Source organism: Pseudovirgaria hyperparasitica, assembly GCF_010093815.1.
Source record: "Pseudovirgaria hyperparasitica strain CBS 121739 unplaced genomic scaffold EJ05scaffold_15, whole genome shotgun sequence".
In the NCBI taxonomy this organism is placed as follows: Eukaryota; Fungi; Ascomycota; class Dothideomycetes; order Acrospermales; family Acrospermaceae; genus Pseudovirgaria; species Pseudovirgaria hyperparasitica.
Window position 1 is genome coordinate 65446 of NW_022985563.1, and position 25554 is coordinate 90999.

The 25554-nt window shown below is 49.9% G+C and overlaps 10 protein-coding genes across 10 annotated transcripts; 7 read left to right on the plus strand and 3 right to left on the minus strand.

The window, feature by feature from the left end:
- Positions 1–865: 865 nt before the first annotated feature.
- EJ05DRAFT_479092 (uncharacterized protein) lies at positions 866–1765 on the plus strand. The gene has a single exon (XM_033744601.1). The coding sequence runs from the start codon at positions 1053–1055 to the stop codon at positions 1605–1607; it is 555 nt and encodes a 184-aa protein (XP_033597107.1). The 5' UTR covers positions 866–1052; the 3' UTR covers positions 1608–1765.
- A 22-nt stretch (positions 1766–1787) lies between these two features.
- EJ05DRAFT_443175 (seven-hairpin glycosidase) lies at positions 1788–3467 on the minus strand (the record flags this gene model as incomplete). Its single annotated transcript, XM_033742072.1, has 3 exons — positions 1788–2059; positions 2111–3194; positions 3246–3467. The coding sequence occupies 3 exons, from the start codon at positions 3465–3467 to the stop codon at positions 1788–1790; spliced, it is 1578 nt and encodes a 525-aa protein (XP_033597108.1).
- A 557-nt stretch (positions 3468–4024) lies between these two features.
- On the plus strand, positions 4025–5569 carry EJ05DRAFT_479093 (acyl-CoA dehydrogenase NM domain-like protein). The gene has a single exon (XM_033744602.1). It carries the CDS (start codon positions 4208–4210, stop codon positions 5510–5512), a length of 1305 nt encoding a protein of 434 aa, XP_033597109.1. The 5' UTR covers positions 4025–4207; the 3' UTR covers positions 5513–5569.
- A 604-nt stretch (positions 5570–6173) lies between these two features.
- On the minus strand, positions 6174–8135 carry EJ05DRAFT_488824 (P-loop containing nucleoside triphosphate hydrolase protein; the record flags this gene model as incomplete). Its single annotated transcript, XM_033745745.1, has 1 exon — positions 6174–8135. The coding sequence occupies one exon, from the start codon at positions 8133–8135 to the stop codon at positions 6174–6176; it is 1962 nt and encodes a 653-aa protein (XP_033597110.1).
- Positions 8136–10213: 2078 nt separating this feature from the next.
- On the minus strand, positions 10214–12123 carry EJ05DRAFT_443061 (aromatic amino acid aminotransferas-like protein; the record flags this gene model as incomplete). Its single annotated transcript, XM_033742067.1, has 3 exons — positions 10214–10467; positions 10531–11919; positions 11988–12123. 3 exons carry the CDS (start codon positions 12121–12123, stop codon positions 10214–10216), a joined length of 1779 nt encoding a protein of 592 aa, XP_033597111.1.
- A 1033-nt stretch (positions 12124–13156) lies between these two features.
- EJ05DRAFT_456137 (LCCL domain-containing protein) lies at positions 13157–15593 on the plus strand. Its single transcript, XM_033742486.1, has 2 exons — positions 13157–13856; positions 13905–15593. The coding sequence occupies exons 1-2, from the start codon at positions 13378–13380 to the stop codon at positions 15361–15363; spliced, it is 1938 nt and encodes a 645-aa protein (XP_033597112.1). The 5' UTR covers positions 13157–13377; the 3' UTR covers positions 15364–15593.
- Positions 15594–15720: 127 nt separating this feature from the next.
- On the plus strand, positions 15721–16680 carry EJ05DRAFT_540750 (uncharacterized protein; the record flags this gene model as incomplete). The annotated part of the gene is made up of 4 exons (XM_033749619.1): positions 15721–16219; positions 16264–16370; positions 16552–16606; positions 16646–16680. The coding sequence occupies exons 1-4, from the start codon at positions 15844–15846 to the stop codon at positions 16678–16680; spliced, it is 573 nt and encodes a 190-aa protein (XP_033597113.1). The 5' UTR covers positions 15721–15843.
- A 2094-nt stretch (positions 16681–18774) lies between these two features.
- On the plus strand, positions 18775–20418 carry EJ05DRAFT_479101 (uncharacterized protein). Its single transcript, XM_033744603.1, has one exon. The coding sequence runs from the start codon at positions 18936–18938 to the stop codon at positions 20007–20009; it is 1074 nt and encodes a 357-aa protein (XP_033597114.1). The 5' UTR covers positions 18775–18935; the 3' UTR covers positions 20010–20418.
- Positions 20419–21500: 1082 nt separating this feature from the next.
- Positions 21501–23530, plus strand: EJ05DRAFT_479102 (uncharacterized protein). The gene has a single exon (XM_033744604.1). It carries the CDS (start codon positions 21830–21832, stop codon positions 23249–23251), a length of 1422 nt encoding a protein of 473 aa, XP_033597115.1. The 5' UTR covers positions 21501–21829; the 3' UTR covers positions 23252–23530.
- Positions 23531–23647: 117 nt separating this feature from the next.
- On the plus strand, positions 23648–25141 carry EJ05DRAFT_488830 (uncharacterized protein; the record flags this gene model as incomplete). The annotated part of the gene is made up of 1 exon (XM_033745746.1): positions 23648–25141. The coding sequence occupies one exon, from the start codon at positions 23648–23650 to the stop codon at positions 25139–25141; it is 1494 nt and encodes a 497-aa protein (XP_033597116.1).
- Between the last annotated feature and the right edge of the window lie 413 nt (positions 25142–25554).

Sequence of the window (25554 nt, forward strand, 5' to 3'; positions counted from 1 at the left end):
GGTTCTAGTTAGACTATCTTAACTATAGTACTATATAGAGAGTAATTCGAATATAAGAATAGAGTTATTAGATAGTAGTATAGTTAGATAGAATAATAGGGTGTATTCTATTATAGAACGAATTACTACTAAACCCTTTTAGTAGGAATCCGAGAGTATATATATAAAGGGACGCTAATCTATCTAGTATATAACTATTTACCGCCCTTCACGTTATCTCCTAACCCTATTAGCTAAGGTACGTATAGATCGGGTCCTATCTAAGGCTAAGTCCTAACATTATCTATCTTCTTATTACCTTCCGTAATATTAAGTATATAAATATACTATATAATCTACTAGAAATATATATATATATATAAGACTATAGATATAGCCTTCTATACTACTTTAGAGATAAACTATATTCTTACTAGAAAGATTTATTATAATAGAAAGAAGGAAGTTTTTTCTCTTAGATTTCTTCTTATATAATAGCTTATACTAGAGAAGATATATATCTATAGAGTATTACTCTACCTAGTTATATAATAATAATATTATTATTATTATTATACTATTTTAATCTCTTCTAATATTTTATTAATTTACTAGATAGATATTCTATACTCTTTTCAAGAGAACGGAGGTTATAGTAGTTACTCTCTATTACGCTTATGTTACCGGACTTATGTCGGCTGATAGCCCGCCCTATCACTTGCATATGCAGGCGCCAAAGGATGTATACTACTATATAATTTCGGTCCTAGAATCTTATTGGAGACGGCCATGAGTCATTCATGCATCAATACCTAGCTAGTAGTCCTATAAATAGAGATTTGTCAGTCGTATTTGTATGTATGGCTCATAGGTAGCTAGGTTAGCGGAAGACAACAAGGTCTTCATTCCTGGGTGCTAAGGAGATTTGTATTTATTTAACCTTGCGCATTTCCCTTGCGAGCGAAGAAGCATTATCGATCATTCGTTTTTTTTCAACTCAATCTACATATACACCCACTTATATATATTCTCCTATCTATAATCAGGACCTCTGCTTTAGACTCTTTACTATCATGTCTAGCCAACTCAAGTCCTCATTGGCAGTAGCCATCAGAGCTATCGACCCTAGCTTCCGAGAGGGCGCTCAAACATTTGTCGAGCGTGTTGCCACCCAAGTCCCAATCATCAAAGCAATCCAGCTAAATGGGAACCGACCCCATAGGTCTCATGATGACCCGACTGATACAAAACTTGTCATATCCTTCGCTCTCTACAAATCGGCCACGACAAGCAGCCGAAATCGTGTGGGAAGTGGTCACGTTCACGCGGACGGCACTGGACATGTGAACTTCCCCTCCAAGTATAAACAATATCGCGCCGTTACAGGAATGGAATATAGAGCTCCAATAGGCCAATTGATCAAGTCGGGTGACTCTAGCTCTAAAGAGTCCCAGTCCGGTGACTCCAGCTCTAAAGAGTCGAAGTCCGATGACCTTACATGGAGAACCAATGAGCAGACGGGGTATGCAGAATGGTGGGACGGTACAAATTGGGTAGCAGGGGCTTGGTCTGACCAGAATCAGAGATGGTATGCTTTCTACAATGGCCAATGGTATCATCAGAAGTAATTATTGACCTGCCCATTACTTCAATACTATATATATAAGTATTGGATTATATCTCTACTTTTCTCTCTTCATATATTTATAGACTATAGTTTAGAGCTAATCTATACTGAAATAGTCATATATAATATAAACTAGTCCTTGCTCTATACTAATCGTTTATAATCTTATCTATTTACCTATCTATGTGGGCTGCTTTGCTGCTACCCGTATTGGATGCGCTTCTGTGTTATATACGAATTGGTTTACTCCGTCATGCACCGGCTCCCAAATACCCTTCTTCGGACTTTGGATCATGAATTGATACTTCAGTACCTCAGCCAACATGTAGCTTGCCATGAAATTACTCGTGCCGCCTCCAGTAACGGTAAGCACATTATTTACACTACTGAATCCACTGTTTGCACGCTCCGTACGATTCTGTGCTAGGGTATACGCCCATGCTACATCTCGCCCTGTACCAAGTTAAAGGGGTCACCTAATATTAGAGCGTCACAGTCACTTACAATAACTATTCCCAGTTACTTGGAACGCGTAGTACCAGCTCTCGACGGCTTCAGGCGCCATGCCATTACCGAATGCACGATTGTCATCGATGAACCAGCCAGCTTTGTTGTACAAATCAGACTGGTTCACGAACTGAGGCCAAGCAAGCTCGGTCGTGTTCCAGGAGTAAATGATCGGACCAATGCCTGCAGCTGCATAGCGATAACCATTGGCACAAAATTCCGATAGTTTGAGACCAAATTCGAGGTAATCAGGACGATCTAATGCTGCAGAGCCAAGAATATAGGAGCCACCCGAGAAGCATGCGAGTTGCTCGGAGTAGTTCTGTACGGCGGTGCCAGCGAACGAGCCGATCATAGTGAGGTCCGGACGCGTACTCGGCGAAGATGCGAGATATCGCATACCAGAGTCAGCTGCGAGAATGAACCGTTCCGAGTAGTTCGCATAGCGCTCCGGGTCGTACACGTACATCTTGATCAGATACTCATACGCGCTGTCGTTACCAGAGGTCCAGCCGCCATATTGATCGAGAATACGGCCAGTATCCACGCTAAAGTTTCCACCAGTAAGACCGGGAAAGGGTTCTGACTCAGGAGGCGATGGTGAAAACCAATACTTAGCAGCTTCTTGAACCAGTGTACCGTATTCTGGATCACCAGTAAGGTCGCTCAAACGCTGCCATTCCAACTGAAGGGTCCCAAGCTCGGCGAGGCCTGCCGTACGCTGGCCATCTTGCTGTAAGCCCCGACCGGAGAAGGAGTGGTTGCTAAGGAATAAATCATTAACAGGGATACCAGTCCTAGTATTGAAAGCAAACTTCAGAGCATCGGCGAGGTTTCTCGCTTGACTGAGCAGGGCGTCAACGTTGGTAGAGTTTACCCTTAGATGTGAGAATGGGCCCTTAAGAAGGTCGTAAGCGCTAAGCAACCCGCCCAGGTAGCGAATGTTTGTCTCAAACAAGCTGACAACAGAAGGTTGCGGCGTGTTTGTCTTTGAGAAGTCAATGGTCGGAATGAAATCTACAATCACATTGACGATGTCTTCAAGCTCCATGATAATGGCAGTGCTCAAAGCGTCGACGGCCTAATGCGCAGGTTAGAGAAGGTTCTACCTCTAGAATATATCCATCGATACCTGGCAACCCCAACCATTCCGTGAGTTTTGGAATGTGTTGGTCACCGGCTCCAAGTCATCATTGGGGAACGCGTATTTGTAGTACCCGTCCCATGCAAATCGAAACATGTCCACGATGGCATCGGCACGGACCTGTTGGTCTTTCTCAAAACCAGTATAATCGTAGCCTGGACCCTTCTGTTGTGGATAATCGAGAGTGTCATTGTCCCAGCTGGGTTGCATATTGGTCAAAGCAAGCACGAAGGAAGAGAATGAAGAGAGGCATAGTGATCCTCTCAGGACAGTGATCAAGCCGACAAGACCGCTTTGGCCAGAGATCGAAGGGAACATGTCTTCCAGCCAGAGTAAGTCTGTTAGGATGAGGATGACAATGAAAGAGAATACGAAAGCCAGTCGTGGAAGATATATAATGTTCATTGTGTCTGTTCCTGGCACAGGACGCTGCAACTAGTCGAAATATTAGGTAGATCAGGCGGGGTTCTATGTCAAGTGGTATGATGGAAATGAGGGAACTCGTCCTAGACTACCTTGAGTTGCACCGCGTATAATCAGCCGTAAGAGGAAATAAAGTATCCTGGAATGGCAGGTGGTAGCAGTAGGGATTACATCTGTACCAGATGGAGAAGATATCATCAAGGGATGTTGCTGGAGGTCATCAGAACGATTTCAATAATTGCATGGTAATTAATTATTGATAACCGATGATTACTCCATAACGGGGGCATCCAGATGCCTTATAGAGATGACTGACGCCTGACGACTGCAGGCCGAGGCTAAATGTTTGGACTTCACGGCACACATCAAAGATCCGGCAATACACATCTCAGGCATAATACTGACGTTTATATACCATAACACCATGGTTCTCATCCCGGAAAATATGCTTCTATCTCAATCCTTACTTCTGTCCCTGCCAACTTGAAACTCTCGACCGCTCACATACTCACCAATTCCTCGCCACGATGCCTTCCGATAGCTTCAAATCAACCGCCAAGCTCGATCTTTCTCCTTGGGCAGAACCTCCATGGTCGCAAGGCATAGCTTCTCCTTATTACAACGACTCCCACCGCGCCCTCCGCGACTACGTCCGCTCCTATGTCGACGAACACATCCTTCCAGCACACCTCGAATGGGAGAACGCGGGTGCTGCTCCACGTGAACAACAACTCGCGTGGGCGCAATCCGGCATACCCTTCGCTGAGGTTCCAGCAGCCTATAGGCCCACGCATATCCCCGGTCCAGCAGGCATACCCGCCGGCGAGTTGGACGCTTTCCACCTGCTCGTCATGACGGACGAGACAGCGCGGGTCCAGGGAGGCGTGATGAGTAGTCTTGGTGGAGCCAGCGTCATTGGACTGCCTCCAATACTGGTGCATGGCACGGAAGAGCAGAAGCGCAAATGGGTACCTGGTGTGTTCGATTGGCAGACGTCATTCTGTCTAGGTATCACCGAGCCCGGTGTTGGTAGCGACGTAGGAAACATAGAAGCGTCCGCAATCAAGAGTGCAGATGGGAAGTCGTACGTGGTGAATGGGATGAAGAAATGGATCACAGGTACACCATGGGCAACCCATATGACGACCGCCGTGCGTACAGGCGGACCTGGCCACAGCGGCATCAGTGTGCTTGTCATTCCAATGAACAGTAAAGGCCTAACCTGGCGTCGCATTGAGAACAGTGGACAAAAAGCTGGCGGCGCAAGCTTGATAGAGCTCGACGACGTGCACGTTCCGGTCGAGAACCTGCTTGGCCGCGAGAACGACGGCTTTAAGATCATAATGACTAACTTTAACAAGGAGCGCTTCATCATGTCGATAGGTTGCAACCGGCACGCGCGTACCTGCCTCTCGCACTCTCTTGCATATGCACACAAACGTACTACATTCGGCAAACCACTCATTTCCAATCAAGTTATCGCAGTCAAACTCTCTACGCTCGCGAGGTATATCGAATCGCACTGGGCGTGGCTCGAGCAGATCGCCTACGCGGTCCAGAACAGCCCGCACGGCTGGCAGGATCCGGACTTAGCGGGCCGCATTGCCTTGGCCAAAGTGCAAGGTGGACGTCTCTTGGAGCTGGCGAGCAGGGAAGCTCAGCAGGTTTTTGGTGGCGCTGGTTATCAGCGTGGGGGAGTTGGCGCAATTGTCGAGCAGATCAGTCGCGATTTGCGGATGATGGTCGTTGGAGGCGGAAGTGAGGAGATCATTGCTGATTTGGCAGTGAGGCAAGAAACAGCGTTGGCAAAGAGAAGAGGTTGGAAGTTATAGCGGCGTAGTACGTAGTGAAAGACCTGCCCTACGCTATATTACGAATTAATACATGCCAAGTATCAACATTGGACTTCAGTCTTCGTCCGCATAAAAGCACGTGAAGCGGGTTGAATGTCGTACGATCAAACATAACATCATTTACCTACATCAAGTATACCAATCTTAGCATTCATATATGTGCGTTTGCTCGCTCTCTTCATCTCTGATTAGGGTCTTTTATGGATATATATGACGGATCTATGTATGTATACGTGATTCTATAAGCTTATCTATTTACATGGACTCTATGAAGAGATAGAGACAAGAATCCCATGATATTTAGACTCTATCACCCGCAGAGGTGAACATGGAAAAATATAGGTCAACTTGTAAGGAGATAAACAAATCAATAGTCATTGACTTTATGTAGTCCCAGCACGGGATAGAGCATGACAGCCCTCATGCGCGATCCATACCACTAGAAAATGCACATCAATCACACATATTTGATCTCATTCTTTAGATAAAGGAAATAACGTATTCGACTTTAGCCGCTACTGGATATTTTTGCCATACTGAACTCTTGGAAATCATGCTTGGCCAACAAATGCTGTCTAGATAGATATATTCATCATAATTGTAATCTTGGTCCTCAGAGACAGAATGCATAATAATACATTTACTGTACTGCAACGACTTTGCTCTTTTTCTCCTTTGCTTTCATCATTCCAGTCCGCCAATCATCTACCTCTTCCAGGGCCCTTCGCGGCTCCTTCTTACGGATCAAAAGGAACCCCTGAACCTCCGCCGGTGAGAAGGTGTCCTCGGGTAGCTTGGCTGCAAATGCATCGCCCATGACTCGAAGTTGCGCCGGAGACAGCTGTTCCGTCTCTGTTCTGGCGAGGAATGGAGTTATTGGGGACGTAGGACTTTTGCTAACAGCAATATTTGGTTTTATGACCCCATTGATCTTGGCGATTGCACTCAAAGGCGAGGCAACATTGCTGGGCCTGACTTTAAGGACGCCATTGACGAGACGGTCTGACGATGTTTTCTCACCAGTATGGGCCGTAGTCGCACCAGGCTCATCTGTCAGGCCGTCATCGATGTCACTGTTTGAGCTGGTCCGGTGGTCTTTCAGTTGCATCCTTTGCCCCTGGTCATGATGCTCCCTTAAACTCCTCATCGAGGCGTCCGTACCATCAAATTCAATAGAGTACATTCTTACGAAGATATCTCGCATTTGTTCATGCGTCGCCAAGCTAAATTGCACCTGTAGGTCAACTCTTCCTGGACGTATCAACGCTTCGTCTAGCTTTTCTGGATGGTTGGTAGTCATCACCAACACACGCCCTTCATGTGATGCCACACCGTCAATAGCGTTCAAGAGTCCAGATAACGAGATGCCCTGCTTGGCATCATCCGTCTTGCCACCCTTACGCGAGGCAGTCTTCAGTGCCTTAGCAAGGTCTTTGGCTGTAAGCTGGGCGTCGTCGTCGGATGCTGTTCTTGACGTATCTTCGTCCTTGTCGCTCTTCTCATCCCGGAGAAGTCCTGCAGTGTCAATATCTTCCAGAAGGACGATGCAACGGCGAGGCAGGTTGCTGAAGAGACGATTGAGATCGCCTTCGGTGAGAGTTGGCTCGAGAAGAGAGATGACGTAGATATCTAGGCCAAAGAGTCCGGCAAGTGCAAACGATAGCGATGATTTTCCGGTTCCTGGTGGGCCGTGGAAGAGGTAACCACGACGCCATGGTATTCCTCGTGAAGCGTACCAGCGAGGGCTTGCGGGATGTAAATACTCGTTGATGTCAGCGACGATTCTGGCTTTCTGCTCCTTATCGAGTGAAACAGTCTCCATGGGACGAGAAGGCCTGGAACTAACACGATCCCAAGCGCCAGATCGTCGAGACATGTCTTTCGGTGCGGGTCGTCGAATGTTTGTTAGCGACTCCTGTTTCTGCAAGGACCGGGCTTTGATATCACTTAGCAGAAGCCGGAGTGGATTGGTCGATCGCCCAATACACGATAGCTTTATCAATTCCTCGTCTGAGCCTCGTCCTGTCCATGGATTTGACTGAACCTCGCGGCGACTTCTATCGAAGATGTATAGGCTACCCTTATGCCAGAATCTGTGCACCCCGAAATAGGGCTCATATCGAGGTGGCTGGCGGGCTGCATATTTGCCGTAGTGGAATATGCCATGTTCGTCGAGGGCGGCATTTTCGTCAGCTTCGTCCTCGTTAGAAATTTGACTATAGCGGGTCACTGCCTTGATGGAGCGGGACTTTTTCGCCATCTGTTGTTCACCAATCCACGAGAGAATACTATCAAACAAGTCGTCTCCATCATCGATGTAGATATTGGACATAAGGTACTGTCTGAACCAGGAATACACTCTCTGCCAGATATAAGTTCCTACATGGACTGTAGCGAAGATGATTACGGCAGCAGATACTAGAATGCTGACATCAAAACCGAATACATCCAAGATGAAGCCGGAGATAAGACTATAGCCTGGAATGAATGTCTCCAATATTGTTGTTGGCAGTTCGGTTAGGTTCGGGCTCATGCTAGGACCTGTTCCATTGCGGTGGGTTTGAGGGAGCTCAAGCTTTCGACTTAGTTTGGAGAAAGCCATTCTGATGAAAAGTCAAAGACTGTGCCCAAGTATCAGAGGGTCTTGTAGGCAGCAGTGCGTATATATTGGAGGATAACCGGTGGACGATGTTGATTGCCGAGATACGTATATGGGTGGCGAAAGTTCAACCCGTAGCAACCATTCGCCGCCGAACAATGAAAACACTGAGACAATGTTCGGCCCCAACAACAATCCAGGCACAGAGAAACGTTGATGTTTGTTGCAGCAATGGACCACCTGTATTTGATGAGGAGAAACTCGACCACTCTGGACCACTACGTTGCTTGTTATAATGATTTAGTACAGTATGTTGCCTAAAATAGAGGCCTTGGTGATGCCTAAAAAGCAGTTGGCAACACCTTGGCAGAGGGTAGTAGTCAATGGATGACCGGTGTGACCTGTGGGGCAAATGTGATATACAAAGGAGAAAACCGGTGTGGATGACTAGAAGCGGACTTGTCAGATTGAAGGCAAACGCACAACGAATGGCCTAATGAGCTACCAATAACAGGAGACGCCGTGGTCAGGCACCAACGACTTTCGAGTCAGAGTGACCGAGTGGGCCTGTGGTGAGCATGTATATCGTGCAGTATAATAGTGTCGGTTGAAAATGTCCGAATGAGTAAACGGAAAGAGGTGTAAATAAGTAGTGACGTCGCCAGGGTCAAGGGCACCAGGCTGCAGCGTTGCTCTTTCGCCACAACCAAGACTGGAATGTGGTAATGACTGGTGCAGCGCGTAGTGGTGGTATGTATGCGTCAAACGTGAGGTACACCCGCTAGAGCAATATGTATGGCATGAAGATGGTAATACTGCGCAAGGCTTGGAGAGATGGTCAGCTACCTATCTAGCGATATAAATAATGAACAAGGCTGTGTTGAAGACCGATCGCTGTGTCTGCCACGACTAGTTCTATTCTGACTACCTATTGTGTGGACGCCAAAAGTCGCGCCGGCTGGACAAACGCGTGAACCTTGTGAGTCCGTCCCCTACCTGGTATGCGTCACGACAATTGTCTGCGACAGGAAGATGATGACGAGAACGAGGATGAGGGCCATAGAACCGATAGATTGGGAGTATAGATAGATACATAGATGCCAGATGGATTGAATGTCAGGGAGGCCCTAACCCTCAGTGGCGCAGCAAAGGCCTCTCTGCGGGCTGCTCCCAATTTCTGTTAGTTTTTGATACTAGAAACTGCTGGACAGGTTGATCCATAGGCTGATATGTCGCCACGCTCTTTGCTTCTATACTAATACCCAATTATCGTGCACATGCGCAGGCCTCGACAGCTCTTCTTTCGCATGGCAAGCGGCGGTACTACAGGCATTGCCTGGCTGTTGCGATTGGAGGAACAGCATGACGTGTAAGGTTAAGATTATGATGAGAGGGTTTCAACTGGGTCTGAACGATACCCATGAATACTTATGAGGTCGTTTAGGGCTACGGATTCCTGGCCCGTTTGTCGGGAGACGTGCATGGATGTGGTTCGCTTTGATTAAGTGACCTGCTTATCCGTTGTCCTACTGCACACGCACGCGCCCACATCGTGTCGTGTAACTATCTATATCAAAAGAATCCGATGTATTTACACGCGTGGGTTGTGTGCTAATGGGTTTGGTCGCCAGTACTACTCCCTCGAGGACATTCGGCCTCTAGGCATTGCGGAAATCCCAACATAGCTTTTGCGGATGCATCAGGGGGAGGTCCTAGACATTCAATGCTACACAGCCTTGTCTTGCGCGTTCCGCAGTCTATGTATGTCGGGAACCATGCGAGAGATTGCCCAGATGACTCGAAGGCATACGCGAAACTTGAAATGCAGTCGCCGCGGTGCATATACACGAGGATGCGAGCCAATCTGAAGGCTGCGTCCAACATGGTATTCTATCAATGCGACTGGACCATGCGTGCTCATACACCGTGGCTAAAAGAAACGGCCATGTAAACCGCCACATTTACCGGTCACTGTCTTGATTCGCTCTCACTGACATGAGCATCGCGGATTCCTTCAGGACTCCCTGAGCTCTGTGACACACGCACCGGCCGCATGGTTTACCTTCTCATGCAGTACAACCTCAGCAATAGCCGGTCAGCTTCGCTACGGCTGGGTCACCCAGACTTGCAGCGAATTCCTTGCCAGGATCTTCATCGTACCCTAGAAGATCATCGATCTTCTCCTCTCTCTTGATGCTCCAAAACGCGTGCGCTCCAGCCACGAACCTATCCCCGATTGGTTTGAGTTCATTTTCACCGACAGCAGAATAAGACATTCGGAAGTATTTCCAAGCATCCTGATCCTGGACCTCCGGTGTCGGTCCAAATATCGTACCTATCAAGCCAGACTTTAGAGAAAGAGAAAGAAAAGTGAGAGGGCAAAGAGGTATAAACTCACCTGGCCCGACCAGTACCAAGTAAGGCTTCGTAGTCCAAAAGATCCAAAGTGCACGCGCTAAACGTTTGTGGTCTACCGTTCTGGCAAGCGGGTGTGACTTGAAGTTGAATTTGACCCATGCGAACATGCCACCCATTGGCCTCGTGAAATGATAGATCTTTGTCGTCTCGACAACAGACCACTCAGTACTCACCAAAGACCCGCGCCGTCCAGCTTTAACAATTGTCTTCCCTGCCTCGAGACGGTCACAGAGTATATTCATGCGACGTTCGTAGTTACCACGAAGCCCTTCGAGCCAGCGGACCCACCCTGTCATCTCCCATCCACTCCCGTCTTTGTTACCGCCACTACCATCACCCGATTTGTATGGACCCATGACCATCTCTGCAATCATAGCCTGTACAAAACCAGACGGCTGTGCAGTGGTAGTTTCCGTAATTCTTGTTATGCGCTCTATCACCCTGGGCTGAGCCGTTATCCAGCCTAGTCTGCACCCAGGAGCAACAGTCTTGCTGAACGTATCCAGTCGTACGACTCTGCCTTCATAATCAAGGGACAAATACGAAGGTACCAGCGAGTCTAAGAAGTCGAAACCAGAAGATTTTGCATTCGTGTCGTGGAAAGCGTCCTTTTTGCTCGCTGTTGGAAACTGAAGAAACCAGTACGGATCGTCTTCAATGAGGATGATGTCGTACTTGACGCAAAGCTCGTAAATTGCGCTTTTACGCTCTACACTCTGGACCCCACCCGTTGGATTTTGTCCAATCGTAATTGTATACAAAAGATGGGGTCGTCTGCCTCTTGAATAATCCCAATTCTCTAATATATCTTCCAGTCCACCAGGACCATCTGATTTCATACCCTGTTCGTCGAGCTCCACGGTAATAACATTCATTCCTCTTGGCAGGACAGCCTGTATAGAAGTCATGTACACATACTTCTCCACTAAGATGCCTTCCCTGGCCGACACAGGATCCCGGTCTGGGACCCATGTGTTGTTGAAGGCTTCTATGGTCTTTGAGTAACCATCCGTATTACCGCACGAGAGAACAATGTCTGGACCGCCCTTGTATGGCACGCTTGGATGCATGTGTTCAGTCGCGAACTGCTTTATCCACGCAGCGAGGGGTGCAAGGCCCGTAGCCTGTCCATATTGAAGCGCCGTCGTGACATCTATTCTACTTGTAGGACTTGGAGCGCCGGAGTCTTTTGGGACAACAAGACGCGAGTTCGAAGGTCTCGTTATGCAGGCCTTTTGAAGCTGCGTTGCGATGTTCGCAGAAGGGTCGCCTACGGTGATTGGGTCACGGTGTGATGGTGTCCATCTGTTCTGTGGTGCAGTCCTCGCCTCAAGCGTATCGAACGGAAAATAGTCGGGGCTTGGTAGTCCTACAGGCACCGTAATATCAGCCACCACTTCTTGAATGTTCCTTTCTTATCGTGACACGGCACCATACCTCCTGCGAGCTGGCCAATACCGGGGATGAGAAAGTACTTGTAGAATGCCTTGATATCAGAGGGTTTTCTCGACTTAGTCACTTCTGATAGGTGGTGAGATAGATCAACAGGGCAGGGCAACGAGTGGGTGACCATATTGCCCAGTATAGGTGGGCCTTCAGAAATGGTAGTGTATATATCATATAGAAGGCTCTGTCCGGATGGCAGGCGGTGGTGGCCATGGGATCCTCAGCCTTTAATATCCATGGGCACTCTCGACAGCGTCATTGATTGATAAGACGGCAGCGGCTGCGGTAGCGGGATAGAGAATGATGAGGGACTTCGTAATAGTACCGAGGCCGTTTCTAGTTCACGCCTTAGCAGGCAGTAAGAAGCTTATCTTATCTACAGTACTACAATACCTAGTATGTGGTCGTATAAACGGTAGAGGCACCTATAGTACTGTTGTAGCAATAGGCTCTGTTAAGTATTTGTCGATGGTAGTTCCGAGTGTGTCGTATCTTACGCTACAGCTCGGTTGGTAGTAGTAACATAAGCTGTTTTTGAGGGATATCTAGCAAGAGGGAACTCTAGGGCGACATATGGAGTTCCAATCTTCTCTGAACGAAGATATATTTCCATAATCCGATCTGAATCTACTCGTTCTGCTGTACTACACCAAGACTGTCGCGTTCATTGTGCTAATCGTCGGGGAGAGATACCAAAATGATGTTGGCATCCGCTCTCATCGGTCCAGCCCATCAATCCAGCGAGGGCGACTTTCCAACCGCATAGGCTGGGTGGTTTCAGACCTCTCGTCTTTTGAGCAGCTCGCTGGCGCTAGATCCTGGTTAGATATACCGACCATAGGCAGCTTCGCGAGCACGTCTAGGTAATAGTAGTAGCGACCAGTATCTATGACCAGACGGAGTTTTGGCCAGATTGAGTAGCATAGATGCAGCGTGCATGGTTATGTTGTTGTGGTCACTGATGGCAAGATGCTACTGGGATCATAGACCGGGGTTCCACTGTCGTGTTTATTGTTTACTGTTTACTGTGTACTAAACACAGTGATTGGGTACTTAGGTAGAAGATTTGGCGTGCTCTCTAGCCGGACCCCCGGACCAGTCCTAGCCGGTACCGCCTCATGACGATGCAGGTCCAGGTCCAGGTCCTTGGAAATGCTGCATCTCTTGTTGCGTGTCTGCCCTACGCACTTCACAAGCCTCTCACCTGTATAACTAACTATACCTTTTGTATTACTGCTTGCATGATCTGTATATCTGCATTCCTAGCATTGTACTGTTACTGCTCCTCTACATATCCGCACACTTCCGCTGTCGAGCATCGTTCCCAACCCATCCACACTCGCATGCGATCGTGGCTTTGAACACCTTTGAACCCGATCCCATGGCGCACCGACTCGAGAACACCAGCAATGAGCCTGCTCGTCCATCAGAGTACCGCGACGACGAAGCGAGCGTGTCAAGTGACACAATAACGCTCGACGACAGTGCTCTTATCGCACTCTCCGAAGCTTCCAATGACGAGTACTTTCGTGCATCACAGCCCCGATGGAAACGTTATGTCCCTCGTATCTCCTCCAGCTCGCGTTTGAGTCGCTACGTAAAGGCCGTGGACAAATGGATCAAAGGCCCTCAACCCCCAAGAAGATGGCACATTACCCCGTTCTTCCCGGCCGTACAAGAATTCCCCATTGTCTTACTAGAACGGTACTGCCCGAAGCGAAAACAAAAGGTCGCGGCCCTCATTCTTGCATATCTTGCCTGGTTTATCTGCTTTGCCTCTATCTTGAGGAAGTCTGCCTTTTCCGCGGATGTCCCGGGCTATGGATCGCCTGTCAACTATGGGTGCGAGGATAGGTTCTGGTAAGCTTTACAAAGTCTTTCGAATGGAAGTATCTAACTAAGAGCTAGGCGAGACTTTAATGGCTGTGGTCTCAATGGAGACCTATGTCGCCCTTTCGCGAATCGCACGATACCGTTCCGATGCCCGGCGAACTGCAAACGCGAGATAATAGCAAATGATCATGCGGTCGGAGATCAGGAAATCAACTATCAGTCTTTGGTCATTGGTGGTGCTGATGGTGATCAGAGTTTGGATCATGCACGCTATCGTGGGGACTCATTCATCTGCGGTGCGGGGATTCACTCAGGCTTTATTGGGGATGAGAAGGGTGGATGCGGCGCTCTTCGTTTGACCGGCGAGGCCAACCACTTCCCGGCCTCCAAGAGAAAGGGAATATCGAGTGTTGGGTTTGATTCAGACTTTCCTCTATCCTTCACCTTTATCGATGGGTCGCAGGCCAAATGCGCAGACCTCAGGTGGCCGCTCCTAGGTGTATCTGTTATCTTTACGGTCATTATCTCCCTCTTCACGACGTCACCTGCCGTCTTCTTCTGGACCATGTTTACCGGCATGTTCTTTCACACAGCACTTGTATCCGACCCTCCTACCCAACGCGACTATCACGCACTTATCAGCGTAACGCTCGAGCGCTTCCTCCCCGCCGCGTTTTGCGCATTTGTCATGTACAAATACTGCGCCAAACGGACGCTTACTGGCTTAACTGCCCAATTCGAGAAGACTATATTGTGGGTCGGCGGCTGCTGGGTCGGATCGTTGAACAACTACACATTTGACAAGATTCCCATCCAGCGCCTCACCCCGCACGATATCAAACAGCAACCCGGCGCCATTCCTGCGCTCCTTATCGTAATTTTTAGCCTCCTCTTCATCGCCCTCGGCCAGGCTTGGGCACTACGAGTCGAGGGTCGTTTACCGCGCTACCTCGCCCTGTACGGCACATACGTCGCCGGCATCCTGATTATGGTGGCCATTCCCAGTATGAATGTCCGGATTCACCACTACATCCTCGGACTGCTCCTCATCGCCGGCACATCAATGCAGACTCGGCCGTCGCTGCTCTATCAGGGAATACTGGTAGGGTTGTTCATCAACGGCGTTGCCCGCTGGGGCTTTGCATCGATCCTCGAGACACCATTCGCCCTGCGCGGCGACGCTAAGCTCGGCACCCTTCTCCCGCATATTCTGCCACCAATAATTCACGCCAACAAGGGCCTGTCGAGGCACGGCGTGAATCCGAACATCACCTTTGAATGGAAGCGACCGCTCCCGGAGACGCCAGATCGCTGGGAGGGCGTTAGTGTGCTGGTCAACGACGTGGAGCGGTTTAGGGGCTACGAGGACATGGGCGAGACGAGCTTTACGTGGGAACGCGAGGCGGACAAGCTGGACCTGCCGACGTACTTCCGATTCGGCTACCTGAGAGGTAGCGGCGTAGGCGACTATTCGCGCGCAGGCGTATGGGGCAGCGATGGTGGCTGGACGGAGATGGAGGCTGGACCTAGCTAGTTGGGGCATGCGCAGCTTTTGTTTTTGTCGTCGGTTCTTGCGGAAGGCTCGGATTTGGATGTGGTGTGGGCGCCGTGAGATGCATTGGATATATACTCTGGCATAGGTGTAGTGTAGTACACGAATAGTAGACGGACAAACGAGCTTGTGCTATAGCGTCTAAAGCTAGAATTCAAATGTTGAGAACAGTGTCAACGTCAACGATAGCAGTATACAACTATCCCCAATCTAACCTGCCTGTCTGCCCAGCGGTGATCATGCTACGTAACAAATATCGAATTATGCAAAATACTATGTGTTGGCGTACCATCCATTCATGATACAGCTTCAAGAGTCCAGCTTGGGGACCGACACGCCGCTATCGTTATATCGACCCAGGCCGCGCACGACGGTCATGTATATATATATAATCATTCTACATCGTCTGCAACACTGTATATACGCATGTATATACACATACACTAATAATCCATCCACACAATGCGGCGATTTCCCTTTCGATTGGTATATCATCACACGGCGTGGGACACATATGGGGAGCACGGCGGAGCAGTCAGTGAGAGATATTTTGGGTGTCTGGACTCGTCGCCTGAGGCGGACCACGTGAGATGGATGCATAATGGCTGTTTTGAGGGGTTACTAGTAACTATGGTAATGCATTGGATGCATGTATTGAGTCTGGTATGCGGATGGAGGCTGGCGTTTTGCCTTGGGAGGGCTAGCTTTTACTGTTGTTTCGTGAGGGCAGGATGCTATTTCGTGAGTCGGTCGGTCAGGCGGATGGTGGCTGCTGGTTGGTGGTGTGGGCTGGCATGCTGGCTGGCTGGTAACGATGGTAGTGGACCAGGAGATCTCAGTACGTAGCGTAGCTTACGGCGGGTATGAGGTTGTTCGTCCTAGGCGCGCTCGAGGAGGAGAGGAGAGGAGAGGGCACCGAGGCAAACGCATGCATGCATACATGGGACGGAGAGCCGTTGAGCATCTGTGGCGTGCATGAAGGTGGTATGGTATGTGTGGGATAGATGCGACGGAGATGCGGACGACGATAAACTTCTTATGGTGAAGGCTGCTACCGTTTCACTTGGTCGAGTGGCTTTCACAGTCCCTTTATTAGCCGGACCACGTGCTCGAAGGTTCGGATGGAGAGACAAGCATGTTGATGTGTGACTTGCTGCTATCGATAGCAAGCCGCAACCTTATCGTACCGAGAAAGCGCCCTCTCTCTCTCTAATTAAGCCTCAAGGTATATATAATTATAATCCTGGGCCTGTATATAGCACAGGATGCCTCGATCAGTGGGACAACGATGGCCAGTGAGTGGCCAGTGAGTGGCCAGGGTAGTATGATAAAAGTGTCTCATATGATACGAGGGAAATAGAAGGGTGCACAGCTCCATGCGCGGCTCGGTAAATGCAACCCTTTCAAAGGAGCATGCGCCTGTGCGTTTGAGAAGCGAAACAAATCATGTACGTATGAACACGCGTCAGGACTCTCTCTCTCTCTCTTCCGTACAAAAATCTTGTGCAAAGATCACGGTGTCATTCAACAGACTCAAATCGCAGCGCGGCAAAGGGGGCGACTCTATGGGATTCCCTTTTTTGCATTGCTCCGGACACTCGGAAAGATCGGAGGATAAGTCGACACGCTTCTGCTGATCATCATCTTGTCAGGTCGAATACCAATTGAGCGATGAGGTCTTCCATTATCTATCCTACCGTTAGTCCTGCGATGATCTACTCCATGACTAAAACTTTTATATTGTGTGATATAACCCCCAAGTCCCAAGTGTCTATCTACACCAGAGCTGGTGAGCAATTGATGGTGGCTACGTGCTGTGTCTGGGATCTGCATGGAACGTATTAAGTACCGCACAGTGAATCCATAAAGCTCGTGGCAGGCAACGGACATCCGTGACAGAAAGGGGAACGGAGTAGATTGGAGAAGAGTAAGGAGGACTTGGGGGAGGATAGTTAGCTAAGGGGTTAACAGTTGCCCACGACGGCGACGTCATTACTCCACTCGGAAAGCATGATCGTCAGCGGCATCGTCATCGTCTTCTCCATCCTCTCGCCTTCATCGTCTTCTTCAGCCTTCAGCCCTGAGGTAAAAGGGGGGAGGGGGCTCGATGCTGGGTGCTGTGTGAACGGCGGACGATATACACGACTTTCGTCCTATCTTGCTCCGCAGATGTGCATGTGCATCTTCAGCGAGTCGAAGACGTAGGTGAATCACAAGGCTTTTGATTGCACAGAACCATGCAGGATAGGCACAGACAGGATATGCATGCGTCGCGTGTTATAGATGAAGAGAGATGTCGGACGGTTTTTCCCTCAAACACAAGCACAAGGAGGGGGGGAGGGGGTAAAGGTAAGTATACAGCCTGAGCATTGTCGAGCTTGTGCCTGAGGCTGGTCATGCTTAAGGCCATATGCGCGCGCTGATTGGCTGTTGCGCTGACCACCCCCTAGTTTCCACGGTTTCATGATTTCATACCAGCCCTAACACTGACTCCCTTCAATTCCACGCCGGCACCATTCACTGTTAGTCTGTTCGTCTTCGAAGAGGTACTATGTACTTAGTCGCCCATCACAATCATTCCGAATCATCCCCCCGCGTACGTCGCAGGTTTCACGACGTCTTAGTGAGCCCATCTCCATCTTGTTTCCCTTCTTTCCCACAACCTTTTTCTGGCCACTCTTTTGATTTTTTTTTGCATCTCCCAGCTTTCACCTCTATCACCCGCAGTCGTTCATTCTTTCTTCCATTCACTCGTTTCAGTCCCGAGCTCACACTCCTTCTGCCATCTCTCGTTCACATATACCCGGTTGACGCGCGAGTTCCGTCTACCATCCCGTCGTGTGCATTTCGGAAATTGTTCTGAATGCAATAAGCCTCTGGAGGTCTCTTCCGTATCCTCACTTCCACGGCATACAGTTCGCCTGGTGCTCTTTCTTAGGTTGAGGGAATTCACTCTCGCAAACCAAAGAAAACCACTCGCATCTCTTATCCTCATCCAAAGACTTTTCTGCAGGATATCAGTCATGTCGAGCTCCATCCTTCTCAAGGGTGCGGCATTGCTGGCGCTCGTCGCCCAGGCGTCTGCATTCTGGCGCATGGAGTGCCATTCACCCATTGGTCTCGCCCGTATCGATCCGCTTGTTGAACCTGGTGAGGTCTCAACTCACGCCCATACAATCCATGGCGGCAAGAGTATGTTGTCCGAAGCAAGTGCGATATGATCTTACTGACCCTGGGCAGACTTTGGCTTCACCACCAACACCGACCAGCTCATGGCGTCAGAGTGTACCTCATGCCGTGTGCTTCAGGACAAATCAGTGTACTGGTAAGCCGCTGCCACTTGACGTGGTATCAACATCAACTAACCGCCTCTTCTCAGGACTCCCAGCCTGCACTTCATCTTCAAGAACGGCAGCTCCACCGTCGTCCCACAGGTTGGCGGAATGCTAGCGTATGTCAACTTCTTGTCGTGACTCCTCTTCGGCACCTGACTCTGACCTAGATACTACCTTCTCTATGGCGAAAATGTGAAAGCTTTCCCCAAGGACTTCAAGATGCTTGCGGGCGACACCCGCCAGCGTAACTTTACGTGGCCTGAGCCCGATCCACCGAAGCCATGGTCTGGCGATCAAGCTAGCCAGTTTGCCTTATCACAAAAGGCTATCGGGTTCAACTGCCTCGACTACTCTCATAATCCGGAGTCTACGCTGTACCGCCACCGTATGCCTGAGAAGGAGTATCTTGACGCGCACTGTAAGGACGGTATCCGCATTGAACTGATGTTTCCATCGTGCTGGAATGGAAAAGACACGGACTCGGCAAATCACAAGGACCACATGGCTTACCCCAGCCTGACCATTGATGGAGACTGCCCGAAAGGTTTTGAACAGCGTGTCCCTTCACTCCTCTACGAAACCATCTGGAACACGTATGCATTCAAGGACCAAGAAGGCGAGTTTGCGCTTGCCAACGGCGACACGACTGGCTGTGGCTACCATGGAGACTTTATTACTGGGTGGGATGTCGGGTTCCTTCAGAATGCAGTCAATACTTGCACCAACCTGTCCGGAAATATCGGGGACTGCCCCATCTTCACGCTACAGAGCGAGACGGAGGCAGCGAAATGCAAGATGGACATGCCCAAGATGCTGAATGACGATGACTGCAAGGGACCGCGTCAGGGTCTTCCCGGTAACGTGGCCGTCCAGGCAGGACCGGAGTATGCTACGATGAACTCTGGCAACAAGCCAGTATCGCTATACACGCCTCCAGCCATCAACACCAAGGCACCAGTCCCAAGCTTCCAGCAGGCTACCACTGCTCTTACAGACGCGTATGGCGGTGGAATCAGCGTTGCCGCGGTCAACCACGCCGTGTCGAATCCAGTACCGAGTCCGGTAGTCACGCCTGCTCCAGTTGCTCCAGTTGCTCCAGTAGGTCCAGTAGGTGGCGCCGGAGCACCGAGAATCTTGTCAACGTCTACGTACACTAGCGCCGCAGCGGTGTATGAGATTGTGTACGAAGAGGTGGACATTACAGTGACGGCAAACGCGCCAGCGCCAAGTGCGCCAAAGCACGTGGCTCCCCGTCACAATCACAATCACCATCGCCGTGACGGACACTTCTAGGTACGACATGGGGGTTGTAGGGTAGCAGGTTTTGATATGTTGCTGCATCAGCATGCATGGTGGCGTTTTGTTCTTCTCTTCCTTGTATGTATGAGATTTCGTCTTTTTTTCCCTAGTCTCTTCTTTTCTGGCATATCAGTAGTGCGGCGCAGGCTCAGCTGTTCTTACCGAATCGGGAATGCCGCCTGTAGGGTAGTACATACTGAGGTACGTACGTACATATGTGGTTGACACATGGACGCTGTAGATACAGATACTTGCGGTGTGACAGATAGATTGGCAAGCCAGGCGCATGGCACGTCGAATAGGCAGGAAGACAATGGAAATCCAAATGCAAGCTTGAACGTGAGTGCAGGCAACAAGTGACAGACATGCCAATTGCAGCCTCTGTGTCCGAGTCCGTGTCGGTGGTGGTGTAGGAGCAGGCGAAAGGCGGAGAAGGAGGAGAACAGAGATGAAACTTGTTAGTGGTAATTATGTAGCAAAAGACGTCGAGGATAGCACAAGGGGGGTATAAGAAGGTATATATAATAGTAGAATATGTGATGGATGCGGCGCAAGACACGAGTCCAGGAGAAGATAATAGTGATACTGTAATTAGCCTCTCTTGTACTGTAATCGATTGCTACGCCTAATTATTATTACTACTGACTGTCTGGACTGAGGTGGGCTGACTGGACCAGGACTTTTGGGGGGAAGTTTGGGGGGAATGTTGGCGGGCTTGGTGGGCGGGTCGGGACGGCTAATCAGTCAGCTGTGGGCTGGGGGGTTCTGGATTCTGGGCTGCTGCTTGCCGCTCAGTCCGCTTTCAGGTAGGGAGTCACTCACTGGCCGCCTACATCTAGCTGACTACCTGCCTACATTTAGCTGATTACCTGCCCAACTACGTGCCTAACTACGTGCCTAACTACGTGCCTAACTACCTGCCCACACATCTACCCGCTAACTACTGACTGCAGCTGGCTCCCGGGCTCCTGAGCTCCCTGCCGGCTGCTGCCCTCCCCACTATCCGGCTGCGCCAGTGCCAACTACCCGCTAATTTACGCATTGCCTGCTGCCCGCTGGCTTCCTGGCTGACTTCCTTCGTACTTGACTGCTGACTGCTGACTGCTGACTGCTGACTACTAACTTACTACCACCACCCGCAGAATCACATGCCCTCGGCTGTTGCATCTCTCTCCCACTATTAATTAATTCCCTCCCTGATCAGCCAAAAAGCCGCAGCCACAGGTAGTAATTAGTAGTTAGCAGTAGTGCTACATATAGTAAATAAGCTACAGTATAAACCTATCTACTACCTACCAAGGTACTGAGGCACCTCTAGTATTACTAAGTAAGTAATAGCCTTGGAACACACCCACTTACGCTTTACCTAGGTAGAGAAGCTACCTAGCTATCAATTTAATTGACTAGTAATGCAGGCTTAGCCATGCCTGCAATCCCTTCATGCTGTACCCCAGACTCCCTACCTGCATCAATCATCTTCAATCTTCCTCTCTAATTACCATTTGACCCTCCTCCTCCACTTCCACTCTTGCTTTTTTGCCCACCTGTTCTCTCTATCTCTCTCTCTCGTCAACGCCCTTCCCCCGAGCCCTCTGCTCTCCCTCGTGCCGGCCCGTTCCTCCGAGAGAGTGAGCTACGAATTGATGTCGCCGTCTTGCAAGAGCTGGGGAAGCAAGGATACCTCATCCTAAGCTTGCGTCTGACACGCACGTCGTCGTACTGCAGTGTGCTGTGCTCCTGAACCGAACCTCAGCCGCCCACGCCACCCGCTGCTCCTCCTATACATAATACCTACCTACCTACCTACCTACACAATGGCAGTCGCCGGCTTGCTTCAATCCCTGCAGCCGTCTTTCATGTCATGGAGAAAGGCCTCAGCGTCCCCGCCGCTCAGGAAGACTGCCTACCTGGATGGTCTGCGTGGTTTCGCTGCTTTTTTGGTCTACATCATGCATCATGAGCTCTGGGCACATAGCGCAACTCAGACTGCCAGCATCATCGAGTTTGGCTGGGGCTACGACGACAAATATGCCCTCGTCTCCTTTCCTTGGATCCGCCAGTTCTTCTCTGGCGGTCACTCTGCCGTCGCGTGTTTCTACGTCATCTCTGGCTACGTCTTGACGTACAAGCCACTACAACTCATCTTGTCTGGCAACGTCGAGAAGCTTGCCGACAACGTCGCTTCTGCCATCTTTCGGAGATGGCTGCGACTATATCTTCCCATCGTCGGTGTATCGCTTGTCTACGTCTTCACTATCCACATCTTTCATCTCGAGGGCAATGGCCACCACATGTTTGAGACATACTGGGAACAGCTGCTCGATCTTTACAGGGAGTTCATGGCATGGAGTTATGCTTTCCAGTCAAAAGGCTTCGTCATCTTATGGCTGACCTATAATCCCCATACATGGAGCATTACTTACGAGATGAAGGGCTCGCTAGTCATATACATGACCGCGCTGTGTACTGCGCGCTTCCCCCGTACTCGTCGATGGACACTGTATGCCATCCTGATCTTTTACTTTATGGTCCTCACAGATGGCTGGTATATCGCCATCTTCGTGACCGGCATGTGGCTTGCTGAACTCGACATGCATCTCGAGGCCGGCACACTTGAACCTCCCCCCTTCCTCACCGAGAATAGCACCACCCTGTTCTACGGCCTCTTCATATCTGCCATCTTCCTCAACGGCATACCCAATGGTGCCGACAACGAGATGCTTGGTCGTTCCTTTGGCTGGGGCTTTCTACGCCATCTCCACCCGCCAATGGAAGACCCAAAGTGGTTCTACCTCCTATTCTCTGCTCCCGCTCTAGTCGCATGTATCCCACGTATCTGGTGGCTCCGATCCTTCTTCGATTCCCGCTTCTGCCAGTATCTCGGCCGCATCTCCTACTCCTTGTACCTCATCCACGGTTACATTCTCAGTCTCTTTGGTGCACGCATATATGCCGCCGTCGGATTCTGTCGAGAGGGTGTAGACGATAAAAACTTTCCATGGTGGTGCAACCGAACTCCCTTGCCACAGTGGGGCATCATGGGTTTGGAACTGAACTTTCTAGTTGCTCAATTGATCCTCTTGCCAGTCACGTTCTGGTTAAGTGAGATTGTGACCAAACTCATCGACGAGCCAAGCGTGAAATTCGCCCAGAACACGTGGCGCTGGTTCCTCGAAGAAGACTCAAAGCCAGATGCTAAGCCTGCCTCGCTACCAATGTCGACTTTGCCACCGTAGTACAGGCTATATCTGCTTTATCATATAAATACTGTAGTTCATTGTAAATACTGACCATGTATATTCCTGAAGAACGCCCAGCGATGAATTCTTCCTTATAATCGATATTCAGAAACGAGATGTTACTAAAAAGACAAGTACATCTTCATAATACTATTTTGCAGTCTCACTTGGCGCCGAAGGCTTCCAATCATATCAGTACCTAGGTACTTTACCTATCGTACGTAACTAGCTCTTTTCAACGGCCTCCCTCGCCTTACCAAAAGCAGACATTTTGGGGGCCGAAAAGCCGTTAAGACATGTGGGTCCAGTCGCAATGAACTGTGCATTATATAACTTCTCTTTGCTGCAACTTCTGTCACGACGGCACAGCATACAATTGCCATTGTGCTTCTCATGCCCTCGCAGCAAGCCACATTAGTCGATCCACCTCAAGCCGCTCGAGCGGCTGGATCAGAGAATGATGTGTGGGTTTCTTGGACCCCCGGAGTGAAGGGTGGCGGCAGCCGAGGCTCTGGTGACTCGACAACAACAAGCAGTGAACTTGCGCTTCGAAGGAGGAAAGTAAGAGCACAGGCGTCGAGATCGAGTGCGCCACAACGCAAGGCCACCATGGCCGAGAGGCTCCAACGCCAGATTCGTCAATCTCAGTCTGCGTCGCCTGATAATCCCCGAGACGTCAACCGGGTCCTCAGTCAAGCCAAAAGTCTAATCATGGCACTAGAGACTACTGCACCCATGAGCAAGGAAAGCGTCGATTTCAAGAATTTTGTGCAGGTCTTGCATCAGCTTGAAGATCAAGCTCGGTGGCTGCGGGAAACACTGGACCAGACAACTCTCTCGCAACAAGCCATCAGGTCACTCTTAGGCGACGCCATGACTATCAGCCCGTCACTCTTCCAATCGACCTTGTTTGTCTCGGGCACGTATAGTAACACGTGTGGACTAGCTCCGAGTGAAGTTCAGCTCGGCGTCGGTATGTTGTTCATGCGAGGGAGTTCGCTGCATGCGGTCAACGAAGCACTAAAGGCCGCTACCGAAAAAGAGCATTGGACGTCAATGGCAGTGGCACTTCTAGCAGGTTGGGAATTGCAGTTTGGGGACAAGCAAACATACGAGATACACATGGAAGCATGGCGCCAGCTCTTTGACGCACCTCCCGACCTGCACGAGAATAGCATATCACTACTGCGAGACGTTGCTTTTGAGACCCTCAGAGAACGACTCAACCAGCTTTCGGCGACCATATCAAAGGCCACCATCCAGCGAGCTCTGCCGCCCGGCTTCCTGGTTCTGGGGGCTACGCGACCGGAGACGATCAGTCTTCTCTCCCTCACGCAACAAGCCATGCAATACGACCTGACCACGGACAACCCTCCCTCGCATATTCGATATCTTGGTTTGCAGACGATTTCCTGGACTCCGCATCACAGCGACACCCTTGTGCCATCTCCAACATTCGAGGGCGCCTGGGAGCAGCAGGAGCTCATTGCTCTCTACCACCTTCGCGCCGCTCTGATATCTATCGTCGCCCTACACTCGTACCACGCACACACGCTTCACAATGCAGTCTCGTATCTCGACATCATGCATGCCACGCTGATACATGCTCAATCCTGCCAGCATCTCCGGACACAGTCCTTGATCGGGACAAGGTATCAGTCGATGGCACTATGGGCCCGCTACGTTCTGTGTTCGATCTCTGAAGTGCCCGGCTCCGAAACGCTGCTTAGACACTGGCTGATTGGTGCTGGTATCACGACGTGGGAGCAGATCAGCAGCCTGCTGCGTGCACACCTCTTTCTCGGCACCTTTGCGACGTCAGCGCATCATCTCTACCTGAGACTGTTTGGGAGGCTTGAGGTGGAAGCTGGGCTACAGACCTGGTGAACAGACATATTGGCATCATTACGTCGGTTCAGCTATCTGACGGGGATTTTTACTCGTCGATTCTCTGTCTATCGGGACGCGGACTAAGATATCACTCTCGTACAGAACGCCTGAAGTTCATGCTATGCGCAGATGATGGGTCTTGCTAGACTATGCGTAGGTATGTACTGGTACACTGCTGCGCCATTTGGTATGTACAAGTTCTGGCACGACTTGGCTGTACTTGATTTCAACATATATAGCCTTGTCCATCCTGTACAGGGCAAGTGCCAATGGTTATATACACTTCAAGTGAGAATAGCCGCCGCAGGAACTCGGATCATCAACATATACCGCTCTATGGCTTTCAGCGCATGCCGGATGCCCACAGAGAGAGACACAGAGTAAAAGCGGCCACTGGCTTCCGACATATG

Bases quoted from the DNA above. Each gene is read 5' to 3' on its own strand.
- EJ05DRAFT_479102 (XM_033744604.1), top strand. From the start codon at position 21,830: ATGGCAGTCGCCGGCTTGCTTCAATCCCTGCAGCCGTCTTTCATGTCA.
- EJ05DRAFT_479092 (XM_033744601.1), top strand. From the start codon at position 1,053: ATGTCTAGCCAACTCAAGTCCTCATTGGCAGTAGCCATCAGAGCTATC.
- EJ05DRAFT_456137 (XM_033742486.1), top strand. From the start codon at position 13,378: ATGGCGCACCGACTCGAGAACACCAGCAATGAGCCTGCTCGTCCATCA. The intron at 13,857-13,904 runs GTAAGCTTTACA...ACTAAGAGCTAG, and splicing joins GGGTGCGAGGATAGGTTCTG to GCGAGACTTTAATGGCTGTG.
- EJ05DRAFT_479093 (XM_033744602.1), top strand. From the start codon at position 4,208: ATGCCTTCCGATAGCTTCAAATCAACCGCCAAGCTCGATCTTTCTCCT.
- EJ05DRAFT_479101 (XM_033744603.1), top strand. From the start codon at position 18,936: ATGCTTGCGGGCGACACCCGCCAGCGTAACTTTACGTGGCCTGAGCCC.